The 13,138-nt window shown below is 42.8% G+C and overlaps 1 protein-coding gene across 1 annotated transcript; it reads left to right on the top strand.

The window, feature by feature from the left end:
• The first annotated feature begins 2,066 nt into the window (after positions 1 to 2,066).
• On the top strand, positions 2,067 to 10,248 carry EIF3H (eukaryotic translation initiation factor 3 subunit H). The gene is made up of 8 exons (XM_078593972.1): positions 2,067 to 2,258; positions 4,166 to 4,322; positions 4,957 to 5,124; positions 6,064 to 6,163; positions 6,384 to 6,533; positions 6,967 to 7,087; positions 7,248 to 7,380; positions 9,903 to 10,248. Exons 1-8 carry the CDS (start codon positions 2,172 to 2,174, stop codon positions 9,995 to 9,997), a joined length of 1,011 nt encoding a protein of 336 aa, XP_078450098.1. The 5' UTR covers positions 2,067 to 2,171; the 3' UTR covers positions 9,998 to 10,248.
• Positions 10,249 to 13,138: the final 2,890 nt, after the last annotated feature.

Here is a 13,138-nt window from a genome sequence, read left to right as displayed (position 1 = left end):
AGGGCATCAAATGCGTGGTCTCGCCGTGGTGTGACGGGAAATCACGGCGCTGTGAAGAAGCCTGCCCCCCAAGCACCCCTTTGCGCTTTGTCGTGTGCACGCGGACATCTCCAAGACACAAACACTGTCGTCAACGTCTTAGCAACGCTGGAACTGCTTCCAAGGGGTGTCGCTTTGGCTTCAAAAGAAAATGCTGTTGGGGGAAAAAAGCACGTGCCGTGGCACAAAAGCTGCAGCAGAAAGGCAGGAGGATTAAAGATGTTGCGTCAATCGGTTTTACTTTTATCTCGATGTTCAGCTTTAAGTCACATAGCAAGCTACAATCAAATGGCGAGGCTGCATAGTTATCCTTTGATACGTTAACACAACTGTATTCGTTACGTTCAGGTTGAAAATGCATTGGATTTGTGAATCAATGCTTGGTGTGGGTGATGGGTTATGTCAAAGCAGTTGGGGAAACACCAAAGATATAGATACTGTATGTATTTGGCACCTAAACTACACATTGTGTAAACGTTGTAGTATGCATAACATGAAATCCTCTTTCCTTAAAAAGACTAAAGTATTAGAAATGCACATACTTTACTTAATTCCATTCGTTCATCAATGTGCATCCAGTAGGGCAACCTAATTAAAACGGGATGCGTACACTGCCAACGCGTAAGATACGTAAAACAGTAACATACTGTATCTACAAATTCAAACATCAACACGCCACAAAATTGTGCACACCACTAGTTCATAAATAATGTAGTTTAGCTGTAAAGGTTGCACATTGTGCAATTGTGTTTTAATTAAAGATGTATAATATATATGTTGAGACCGGTGGCATATGTTAGTGTCTGGGAGGCTGCTCCATGTTAAAGCAGCTCTGTCTGAATGAGAACATACAAGTTGGGTTTTTATTTCAGCAAATATATACAAATGCTCTGCTGATATTTTATATGACACTACTTTTAAGAAATCTCATCTACATTGCAGAATGATTGGTGGAACATTATGAATCCATATAAACTTTAAGTTGACATGGAAAAAGCACACGTTATGCAAATATTGGACGTGTTGTTATCCCGTTGTGGTGGGCTACCACTACAGAACTATCCTGTTACCTAGACACCAAACAGTCCTGGCCAAACATACTGGGCTTCTGTGACACTTTTTTTCCAGCCTAATGCTAAAAATACCTCATTTTCAGGAAAGAAAGTAAAATATGGCACATAAAACCATAGTTTACTATATGATTGTATTTATACAAGAGTTGATAATAATTTACTTATTTGTCCAGGAAAGACACATTGAGTAGTAGAATTCGTATTCATGAGGGTCCTGCATCGTTTTTTTTATTTGAGGATGTTTTCAGCCAGTTCATGAATGTTTATACATTCGTGAAATCTAGATTGACAACGAATTTATTTAGAACTTATTTTTGTGCTGTCCTTTCCCCGCACATCCAATAATGGTTGACTATGTACGGTGCGAAAGAAGTTAAACATACATACTATACACAGGAAACAGCGCACTCATCACACATACATTCCCACGCTCACACAAAAATCGCACTAGCATCAATTTAGTGAGTAAATCTTGTCAAACATTCCACAATGATGGTATTGTAAGTATACGTATTCCAGTAGCGTCACATTGATTTCTCGTACTGTATTGTTTTATCTGGGAAGTTGGTCGTGAAACTCCTCAGCACTTACATTGCAGCTATTTGGTAACAAAGATGCCTTCATTGCATGGCCGATCTCAGGAACGTTCCTTGAAATGTTACCTACATCTCTGGACGCCTACCTCTGCTCTATGTGCTGAGGACCATTGCCCGAAAATCTGTCTATTATATACATTTCCTTTTTAGACTTATTGACGACCGTGTTTAGTTTGCTTGAAATGTTTGATAAACAGCCCACAGAATGACAATGAGTTGGTTATTTCCTGATCAAGTAATTCCCAATGAGGATTTGAACTCCAGGTTGTATTTCATCGTTGCTGTGGAGAGACAAAGACCAGCTCCGTTAATTTGGAGCTTTCGTGACGAACGGAGCCCCGCCCACCGCACGTGGCGACACAACTGCGTGACAAGTGTCGCAAACTGTCGGCTGGTATTTCACGACACGGAAGTGACGACACCTTACTAGCAACTTTACGGCAACACGCTCTCACCACGGAAGATGGCGGCGAGGAAGGAGGTAGCGGTGGTGGCGGCGGCGGCGGCGGCGCTCGGCTCGCCCGTGAAGTTGGTGCAGATCGACGGCCTGGTGAGGCGAGCGGCCTCTCCGCTCTCCCCTCTGTCTCCCCGTGTACTCTTGTCCACTCCCGTTCTCTATGGGGGTGTATGTATGTTTAAACTTCTTTCTCCCCGTCCGTAGCCTACAGCGCTCATCGGAGGTTCGGGGGAAGGACAACAAACTTAAACACAAAAAACTGTTTTAAAGAAATTAGTTTTCAATCTGTATGTAAAAGTGCGTAGCTTCAGTGGCTTCCTAATATCAGAAGGAAGAGCGTTCCTGGCGGTCTCAAAAGTGTATCCGAAGTCGCGGGATTCAAGTGACCGTCTTTGTTCGATGGCTATCCAAAAGCCACTGCGAGGATGACCGGCGTGATGGTTTATGTACCTTGCCAGGTATCGTTGTTCATTTGTGCAAGCATTGGGTGTGTAATGAGGGCGACCTTGTAATGCATTCGTTCCGCTACCGGAAGCCAATGCAGCTCGGCGAGCGCCGGACGGACATGGTCAAATCTTCCAGTACCCGCCACGACACGTGACAAAGAATTGTGTACACGCTGCAGTTGGGTGATTTTTTTTTTTGGCAGACGTCACCCCAATGATCGAGCCTTGTCGATACTGTGCTGCACGATACCGTGTTAGCGATGTCACAACTCAATAGTGGTCGAATGTGTCGCAGAGCCCTGATATTTTACGCATGGCGATCAAACGACATTCTGGTCGAGTATGGTGCCGAGGCTTTTTAGAGGAGTAAAAAACTGAATCCTGGAGTCTGCGACCGCCACAGCCGATCCTCCTACATTTTTCTTCGCCCGAGCCCGGCGACTGCGTGCGTTGTGGAAACTCGTTGATTGTGGTGAATGAGCCGTCGCCCTCAGCGAGGTCAATCCCATTCATCGTATTCAGCCATGGTCGCTCCTAACCAGATGTAAATGCTTCCCCAAGCGGCCGCTGCCTCCACTTCAATTTTTCTGAAGGGATGAATGTACGCACGCCATGTGATACATTGCCATGAGCCAATTAACATGTCGCTTCATGTACGTATCCCACGTTCTACTTAAACACAAACATCGCTGTGAACAATTGTGGCCGATGGACCAGACTTAACGGGATGGCAGCCAAAAACGAATTCGTCCGAGAGAAAGCTCACCAAGGAAAACATATGTAGTGATGAAACGATATGGATTGTCTTTACAAGTTTAAAGGCGATTGTGTTTCACCAGGTCAGAATTCGACCAGGATATCATCTAATTTGCAAAGTGACAAGACACGAGACTGCATGGATGATGGCGACGACATTTTGCCCTTGGCTTTATTCGAATACATTTTGGAAAATCTATGGGACACAAAACATTTGTCATTCCACGTAACTTATCTTCATTGTAATCAGAATATGTATAGTTTTTTTATGTATAAAAAAAGTATTCATTCGAAATAAGCTACATGATCAATTCTGTCTTAATTAAACATTCGTAAACATGCTGTAAAACTATAAATCGCCATCATAGTGCCAAAAGTGGTGGACTTGTAAGACGATACGTTATCAAAAATATATTTTAATTCAAACACGCTGTTTTCACTCCGCTTATTGGAAACCCGATAGCTTATTTGCAGACTCTATGTGATGCAGATTTTTTGAAGCTGAACACTTTATATAAGTATATTATTATAATTTTGAATTTTATTACCTGGATTTGCATTTTTACACTGACAGCGTAAGTACTGTAAGATGTCTTGGAGTGGTAATTTGGCCAAAGGCAGGGAATCCGATGTATTATTCTTAAGGACATTGCAATAAGTCATGTTTTTAATTTTTATAGTGTGGAAATATGTAAATTGTATTTTCAAACACCTCAAATATGGCATATTTCTTTGAAGTTATGGAATAAGTGGTTGTGTATTTGTGGGAGTAGACATTGGAGTGTGCTTGGCCCTCAGGTGGTGCTGAAGATCATTAAGCACTGCCAGGAGGAGGGCACGGTACAGGACGTGGCGCAGGGGGTGTTGCTCGGCCTGGTGGTGGATGACCGCCTGGAGATCACCAACTGTTTCCCGTTCCCGCAGCACACAGAGGATGAGTCCGATTTTGATGAGGGTAAAACGTGTGATTACAAAAAAACATTATTTTTTAGAAAAAATGTAGAAGAAACTTAAAAGCACGACGAGTTGTATGATTGTAATTTCATTGAGAGACAGTAAGAGGAACATATCGATGTATGTATTACATCAACCAAACTGTTATGAATATAAGTGGTCTCGTGAAGGACACGTCTAAAAGAATAAAGCCCATACATTTTTGGATGAAGGGAAGGAAATGGGGCCTTTAAACATGTCAAGACTGGCAACAACTGCAAATATTGACTTGTCATACTGACAAAAGTCACATCGGTTTTCTTGAAACATTGCCTTATAATGATTTATATAAAGTTATAGGGGCCATTCCACATCAATTCAACCAACATTAACATTTTGCTTATATTTTGGGGTAGGAGAATATCCAGGCTAGGTATGAAACGAGGCCAATTTTTAGGACCTAAAATGGTGTTAAGAATTTTAATATCCCATGCATAATTATTGCGCGTTGTAGTCTGCAGTTCATAACCCTATCGAAATTGTTAATGTGAGTGTTGATGCATTTTGTACACCTTGATTCTCTGCTTGCTCGTAGCAGGAACATAACATGAACAACAAGATGAGTAATAACCAGTGTCTTTCCTTGGTCCTTGCAGTTCAGTATCAGATGGAGATGATGCGCAGTCTCCGGCATGTCAATATTGACCATCTGCACGTCGGTTGGTACCAATCGACTTTCTATGGTTCCTTTATCAGCCGGGCACTGCTCGACTCGCAATTCAGCTACCAACATGCCATCGAGGAGTCTGTTGTGCTCATATTTGGTAAGGAGTTCTTCAAATATGTTTAAATGAAATATTTAACCTGGATTATTATTTGAGATGGAACATCTTGTATTCAATTGTGTCCATGGTGTCAAATGGCTTATATACATAGAAAACACTAAATGACATGCAAACATTTAAAATTATTCAATAAATAATCAACTATATTCTTTGGTTCTTTCGGTAAAGTCACGTAGGTAGAAAAATAAAATAAAAAATAATATATCATGACGTTTCGATCGCAACACAAGCGGTCGTCCTCAGGCGGAAAGAATAATCCAGCAGTGGAACTGCTGAACTAGAAAGAACACAGCGAGAGTGCTGTTACAACGATGTTAGTATTTTCGGCTCTGATTTTACATTAACAAGTTACATTTCTCACACTAACACCGCCACCTCGCGTGCCGACATGGCAGAGACTCTGCTATCTTACATTAACATGCTAATTTATTGCATTAACATCACTAGCCCCGCCCACTTTGTTTATAACCCTTGGGCTACACGCATTCTAAACCTTTTAAACAGTCCGCCTCGGCAGCTTTACTCTTTTTTCCTCCTGATGACAATCGCTTGTGTTGTGATGGAAACATCGTAGTTTTTTGTTATTTTCTTTCAACCTATTTACGTGACTTTACCGAAAGACCCAAAGAATATGAATTCCTGCAGTCACGAAAGCTTTAAGTCAAGATTTGATCCCTGCTCATTGGCTTTTTTCATTTTAAATCTGCTTCTAAGTTCTAAAATGTATCTTGCCTTGCCCTAGTGTATGGGTGGCTCTTTAAGGACTGCTGCTTCATGACGTTATACACATGCATTGCAGCTCTTGATATATTGAGAACATAGGATAAAACAATACGCAAAAAGTGCAACTCTTTATTAAATAGAGCTCTCAACATTGATAAGAAAAAGCACATAATAGGCACCATTTTTGTCCGACAGATCCTGTGAAGACAGCACTGGGTAGTCTGTCTCTCAAAGCGTATCGCTTGACACCCAAGCTCATGGAACTGTACAAGGAAAAGGAATTCAGCTCGGAAGGGTATTCTGGACTTAAACAGCCATTTCCTTCATATATTTTCATGTTGATGTGGAGTTTAGATATTGTCGCTGGATTGAAAGCAAATGAAATAGTTTTTTATTGTGATTAAACAGTTGAAGGATGTAATGCTGTCTACTTTATGGCGAAAACCTCTTTTGTAAACATTTTGCGATCAAGTTCCATGTTGAACAAGCTGATTCGTAGAATGTTTCATTCACAGAATAAAAAAAGCTGGCGTGACGTATGAGCAGATGTTTGAGGAAGTTCCCATCATCATCAAGAACTCCTACCTCACCAACGTGCTGGAGGGGGAGCTGGAGGGAAAGTCCAAAGTGGCCGATAAACAGGAGCTCCTCAGCTTGGCGAGCAGGTACCCTGAGCACTGTTCACTGCTCACACACTGGTAGTGGCCCAAGTTAGAGGTATACAAATGAAAAGGTGCATTGACAGTCGTTAAACAACAACCCGATGTGGTTTCTCAGTGTTAGAGCGAGCGGGTCATAATTGGAAGGTTGTGAGTTTACATTTTGGTTGTGAGTTGACTTGGCAAATCACCCCTCTAATATTGATCGAATAAGTACCACTGAGGGTTGGTTACTTAGGTTTTAGACAAGTCTCCACGAGTTTGGCAATGAAAAGGAAGACCTAAGACCAGATGGAGGGGGACACTTGTCAGGGCCGATCTTGAAGGTCGTGGGTCTACTGTGCAGCAGCTGTGGGATTTGGTGGAAAGGAAAGAAAGCATTGTGGTGGCTTCAATGGCTTTGGCAACAATGACAACTTGATCGTTGATGTTCATACAGCAATCACCTAGAAAAGAACCTGCAGTTGCTAATGGACCGCATAGACGACATGGCCTCTGACATCGTCAAGTACAACACGCACCTGCGCACTCTTGGAAAGCTACAGCAGCAGAAGACGCAGGTGCCCGTCAAGCCGCACAAAACCATGGCCCATGACATTAAAATACAGTGTAAATAAAGATTTTGATTCTGACATTTCATGATGGATTGAGCATTCTGCCAACAAGTTAACATTTGTGTGCTATTGTGTGGGTGTGCATTTGGCACTGTTGGTAATAAAGTATCTACAGAAGCGCCAGCAGGAAAACGTTCAACGTGAGGCGCGTGGTGACCAGCCATTGGCAGAGGAGGACATCAGCAAGCTCTTCAAGCCGCCAGGACCTCCTTCCCGTCTTGATACCCTGCTTATCGCTGGTTAGTCACTTTGCATTAGAATCGTTAAATTAACTTATGGGGTGACCTGAACATCAGGAAATTTAACTGAATGGTTTTCGGGTACAGTTTCTATCATCTGAAATCCGATTGAACCAGTTACAGTTCAATCAGGTGAAAACGGTTTGGGAAGGTTTGGTTCTGGTTAACCATTTAGCAAAAAAACATTCGAAATCAGTTTACATTTGCATATTTTCTAAACTATAAAAACAAAGATGAAACATTTTGCAGTATCAAGATTTACTGTAACCCTTGCTCTTTTCTATGTAATGCTACATTTAACTTGGCGCACCGCGGTGGCTATGTTAACTCCCTCACCTGAGTTCGATCCCGACCCTGACGCCTGTATATTTGGAGTTTGCATGTTCTCCCCATGGTCATGTGGATTTTTAACCTGGACCTTTGGTTTTCCCCTCCATATTTAGAAACATGCGTTTAGAGTATTTGGCTGCTAGAAATTTGCACATCATTTATGGCCAGGTTGCTTTTGAAAAAGCACTCTATATAGCTCAGTGGGTCTTACCTGGTAAAATAAAACTAGTTTTAGTTTTAACCTTACTGTGAAATTTGCGGGAAAATATTTGATTCCTATTCAGCAAAATTAGGAAAATCGTATTAATATTGGCTCATACTGTGTGTTTATCTTTGTCCATCTGTGTCTCTCACTCTGTATTTGTCTGCTTGGCTGTGTCTTTGTGTCTTTGTGCCTGCCTGTTTCAGTGTTGCCATCTGACCTTTTAGACTTTTGCCAAAATCCGTGCTTGTGTCCGAGACACAAACGGACCACAACAAATGTTCTCTCTAGTTTAATAATAATAGTAAACTTGGTTGAAGAATCGAAGGCTATTTCAACTTTAAAAAATCCCAGCTGCAAAGTGCTAAATGGAAATGGGGGAGAAATTAAACGAGCTAAAGCCGATAACCAAATCCTTTTTTATTTTTGTGAAATTACCATTCAACCCCAGTTTCTCAGTTCGCCACTGCTGAGCATGGCCTAAAGGATGTTTTTGTTACAATTTAATTCTGCTTGTAATAACGGCAACTGCCACACATTAATGCTATAGTAATTCATAGGAAGCCCCAACTTCTCGAATAAAACCACATGATAGAATTCCTGAGATTGCCTGTTATTCCAATAGGTAATTTATCTGTTTCTTGTAGGTACCCTTGCTTTTCTCAAGCACAACACTTTAATTTGTCAGATGGAATATGTCTAAATGAATTATTTACACATGTTGAAAACCCACATAATGCACTTCATTCACACACCAGCAATCGTCTTCAGGTGAAAAAGAGAGGGAGAAATTGCTGCGGCAGGCTGTTTATAAAGGTTTAGAGATGGGTGGGGGAGCTAATGCCAATGTAGGAGCGAGTAGGAGAGATACATTTGAGGAGCGAGTAGGAGAGAGACAGCTGGGCAGGGCAGCTAATGCCAATGTTGGAGCGAGTAGAAGAGAGAAATTTGCTTGTAAATGTAAGCTCGGCAAGGGCCCGGACGACGTAGTGGCAAGCCGCCATTTACTAACACACCTAAAGGTTGGCTGTGTTCGTGAATGTAACTCAAGAGTCGAAAATAACTGCTAATAGGTAGGTAGGATAGGAACATCACAGCCAGTTATGACCTAAACTGGTTAATAACGTCCTTCCAGTGATTGCTCAGTTTGTACCCATCTTCTTGGTTAAAATTGTGTATGTGTTTATATATCTGGATGGCTTCATGAACGAATATTTGCTGATAGCCAGTAGACACAACTTATTCTTTGGTTCTTTTCGGTTAAGTCACGTCTAAAAAGAAAATAATAAATTATATTATTTTATTTTTAGACGTGACGTCTAAAAAGAAAATAATAAATTATATTATTTTATTTTTAGACGTGACTTAACCGAAAAGAACCAAAGAATAATTCCTGCAGTCACGAAAGCTCCTAAATTAAGATTAGACACAACTTAGTTTGTAGACACTGGGGTATTGCATGTCATAATAATAATAATATTATTGCATGTCAAGGATCACATCCTTAACAAATGGGATCAAATCACGAATTTTATGTACTGTGTTGAACCGTACTTGGATCTTGTGTATGCTCATGATTTTGGAAATATTTTTGGTGACGCCTGCTATGTATGGCAAGGTGATGGTTTTGATTGGGTCCTCGGGTGGTTCTTTCCCAACGGTTGGGGCGACAGCTTTACGGATTGTGTAGTCTGAATATCCATTCTTCTTGAGGGCTTGGTGAACGTGCTCCAGTTCACTGGCTAGGTGGTTATGGTCGGAAATACGAGCTCTATGGTTTGCTTGTGTTGCGATTGAAACGTCATGATTTTATTATTTTTTCTTTCTACGTGGCTTTACCGAAAGACCCAAAGAATATGAATTCCTGCAGTCACGAAAGCTTGAAGTCAATGTTTATAATATATTAGACAAGATATTTATAAAACAGTGTTTTGTTCCATGTGGTTACTTGGCTATAACTTTCAATGCCACATTGTGATCTGACTTTCAGGACAAATCAACACCTACTGCCAACAAATCAATGAGTTTACATCGCAGAACCTGGGAAAGCTGTTCATGGCAGAAGCTCTCAACAGCAACAACTGAGCGTCCAGTATCTCAAGGGGGGAAAGGCCAGTCTTCACTCACTATATTACCGAACAGGATACATTGCTTACATGAGTTGTATCTAAATGCCCAAATCATAGCTAACATACTTGGTGTGCACTTGATTGTTATTATTTGCAACAGGTTTATTTGAAGTAACTATCTGCGATAACATGTACAGGTGCATATGTGACTACCATCTCCATTGAATTGTTAAAATTGAAACAAGGAATAAACGTTTTTGAAGACTATTTCGTTCTGAGTTTTTTTGAGCAGTTTGATGTGTGTCGGTGATTACAAGTCCATGGGCTGCTGACATCTCTAACAGTCTCCTACCATTATATTGAGCTGATGTGGCCCATGCCTTTCAATCACTCGAGTCCAATTGCCCATGTCATGACCCACTCAGTCACCAAACAAGATAACTATTCCGAGGGGCCACTTTAGTTAGTGATGGGTGTGTGGGAGCGGTAGTGTAGCGGTTAGCACGCCGCACTACGAACCTGGAGACCCGAGTTCAACACCAGTGACGATTATCTGAACTGGTCCTGGGCCTCCCCTAGGTCGACTCGGCCTCAAATGAGTACCTGGTGCAGTGTGTAAACATTGCCACTAGGGAAACAAAGGCGGTCGGGCGTGGTGCTGGCCACACCCCCTTGTGTACCGTTCCGGCCTTCATAGGTGCTCGCTAACAGCACTTGCCCCTACAGTCTGTTAAGGCTACACGGGGGATCTTTATCTTTGTGTGGGTAGCAAAAAACAACTCCCTACCTCCTCGGTGTGCCGCACGGTAACGCTGTGGTGGATGCAAGCATTGCCATGGATGGAATGGCCAATTCCATTTGGCTTTTCCCCTCTTGGTGCTTGTAGCCACCATAGCAGCCAATGGGGTCTCTGGCTGGTAACCCCTCCACCTTCAATACAAGTGGTTCAACCCGGAGGCAGTAATTCTTGGAGGCACTTTTATTATACTCACAATCTCCCTTCACATCCTACAGTCGCCTAGGCTACGCACACCCTAGCCGATACACAACACTAGCCGCCTAACACCGATGGCGCTGACTGATACAGACAACAACTGTATAATGGCGCAATATCAAGCGACGACTGCGGCGACTAAGAAGAATGGTGACGACGATGATGGACTTGAGCGGCACAACGGGGATCCTACTTAACGATCAACAGCCCTGAGGTCCGCAACAGGGGCCCTTATACTGTCAGTGTGGTGTGGCTCTGCCCCCGGCCATGCCTCCTTTCTAGAACCTACCAATGGGTTTTTGGTGTGCCCCTTCTGTGACCTTTCCCTGAGATCCCCCTCTGGTGTGTCACGTGGCCTGCTGATGTCAGGGCTGCTGTAAGCCACAGATCACCTTCCCCGCCAGCAGCCAGCGCTATGCTGCTACATTACTTATTCTATGCCACTACACAAGTACCATGAAAACACATAAAAAAATCTAAGCTTGTGCTGGAGGCCCTGGGGGACAGGCGTCTATGATGTCTTCTGGCCAAACCCCATTTGGCGGAGTGAGGAGACTGAACCCTTACCCTCGGGGTTCCTCCAGAAACAACAAAAGCCATTACGGGTGGCTATGTGGAATATTCGAATGTTCGCTGTGGAGGAGAGGCTGCTGCCACCCTGTCGGAAGCTGGACCGGTACTGCCTGAATCTCTGGTATTCAGGAGGTCCGGTGGACTGGCTCTGGCTCCTGCCACCATGAGGGGTGGACTGTCATCATCTCGGGGCAGGAGACTACCAAACAACAGGGAGTGGCTCTTCTGAACAAAAGAATGAAGGGGGCGTGGGAGGGTGGCAGTAATGTGTTGGAAGCTGTAAAGCCTCAGGCTACTGTGGCCTCACCATACCATTAACCAGGGGTGAGTAGTGGTGGTCGTGGTTACTTTTGCCCCCACCGAAGATGAACATCAGTGGAGGGATGCAGGCAAGGCCGATGAGTCCGATGCCTTTTATGACCTGTCACAGGTGCTAGCTAAAGTGGCCCCTTGTGATAGTCATCCTTACTCTTTGGTTCTTTCGGTAAGTCACGTAGGTATAAAATAAATCACGATGTTTCGGGCGCAACACAAGCGTCCGTCATTAGGTGGGAAAGCATGATTTGCTGCTGAGGCAGACTTTTAAAAAGTTTGAAATGGGTGTAGCCCAAGCGTCATAAAGAAGTGGATGGGGCTAGTGATGTTAATGTGAGAAATTAGCATGTAAATGTAAGATCGGAGAGGGGCCTCCTGGACGAGGGCACGGAAGTGGCTATGTTAATGTGAGAGATTAGCATGTCAATGTGAAATCGAAGAGTGGTGCAATCCAAAGGCATGAGAGTGCAACCCAAAGGGTGCAATCCAAAGGGCATGTCTTCATAGTTGCTCGGTAACAGCACTTGCCCCGAGTCTTTTAAGGCTATTCAGGAGAACCCCGCACCTAGGACCGAATTGGTTCCTGGACAATGGTCGCAAGTCGAGGCTTCGTAAGTCGAATCATTATTTCCTATAGGCGCAATGTTTTAAATTGGCGTTCCGTTCCTGGAAACCCGTTACCGTAAAAATACCAAAATTGACCACAAAAATAAAATAACCCAAACATTTATTGTAACTTAACATTACTTTGACAAACATTTATGAAGTGAAAACAACATATTGGAAAAACCTTAAGTACTTATCTGCACGTGCATCACATTTCCTCTTAGACATAGGGGAAGGCGAACATTTTTCAAAATTTTAAGAAAATGTACAAAAAAGTGAAGAGTGTTGCGATAGAGACGCTGCGTTCACTCTCGGCACAGCTACAGACTGTCAAGGTGTCCTGTACATACGCATACGGTAGAAGAGCAAAGCATCGCCACCTGGCGACGAGTGTGCGCATGACATGTCGCCTTTACACTACTTTACCCTACACTGCTATATACTACACTATACACGACTATACCCTAACCTACGATAACAAACTATACCTTACACTACTATACACTACACTACTATACACTACTACACACTACACTATTACACACTACACTATTGTACACTACTACTATTAGGGTTAGGGGTTAGGGATAAGGGTTAGGGTTATTAGGGTTATTAGGGTTAAGGTTTAGGGTTATGGTTTAGGGTTTAGGGGTTATGGTTTAGGGTTAG

This window comes from Lampetra planeri, chromosome 5 (assembly GCF_965212315.1).
Source record: "Lampetra planeri chromosome 5, kcLamPlan1.2.h2, whole genome shotgun sequence".
NCBI classification, from domain to species: Eukaryota; Metazoa; Chordata; class Hyperoartia; order Petromyzontiformes; family Petromyzontidae; genus Lampetra; species Lampetra planeri.
This window is presented reverse-complemented; position numbering and strand designations above follow the sequence as displayed.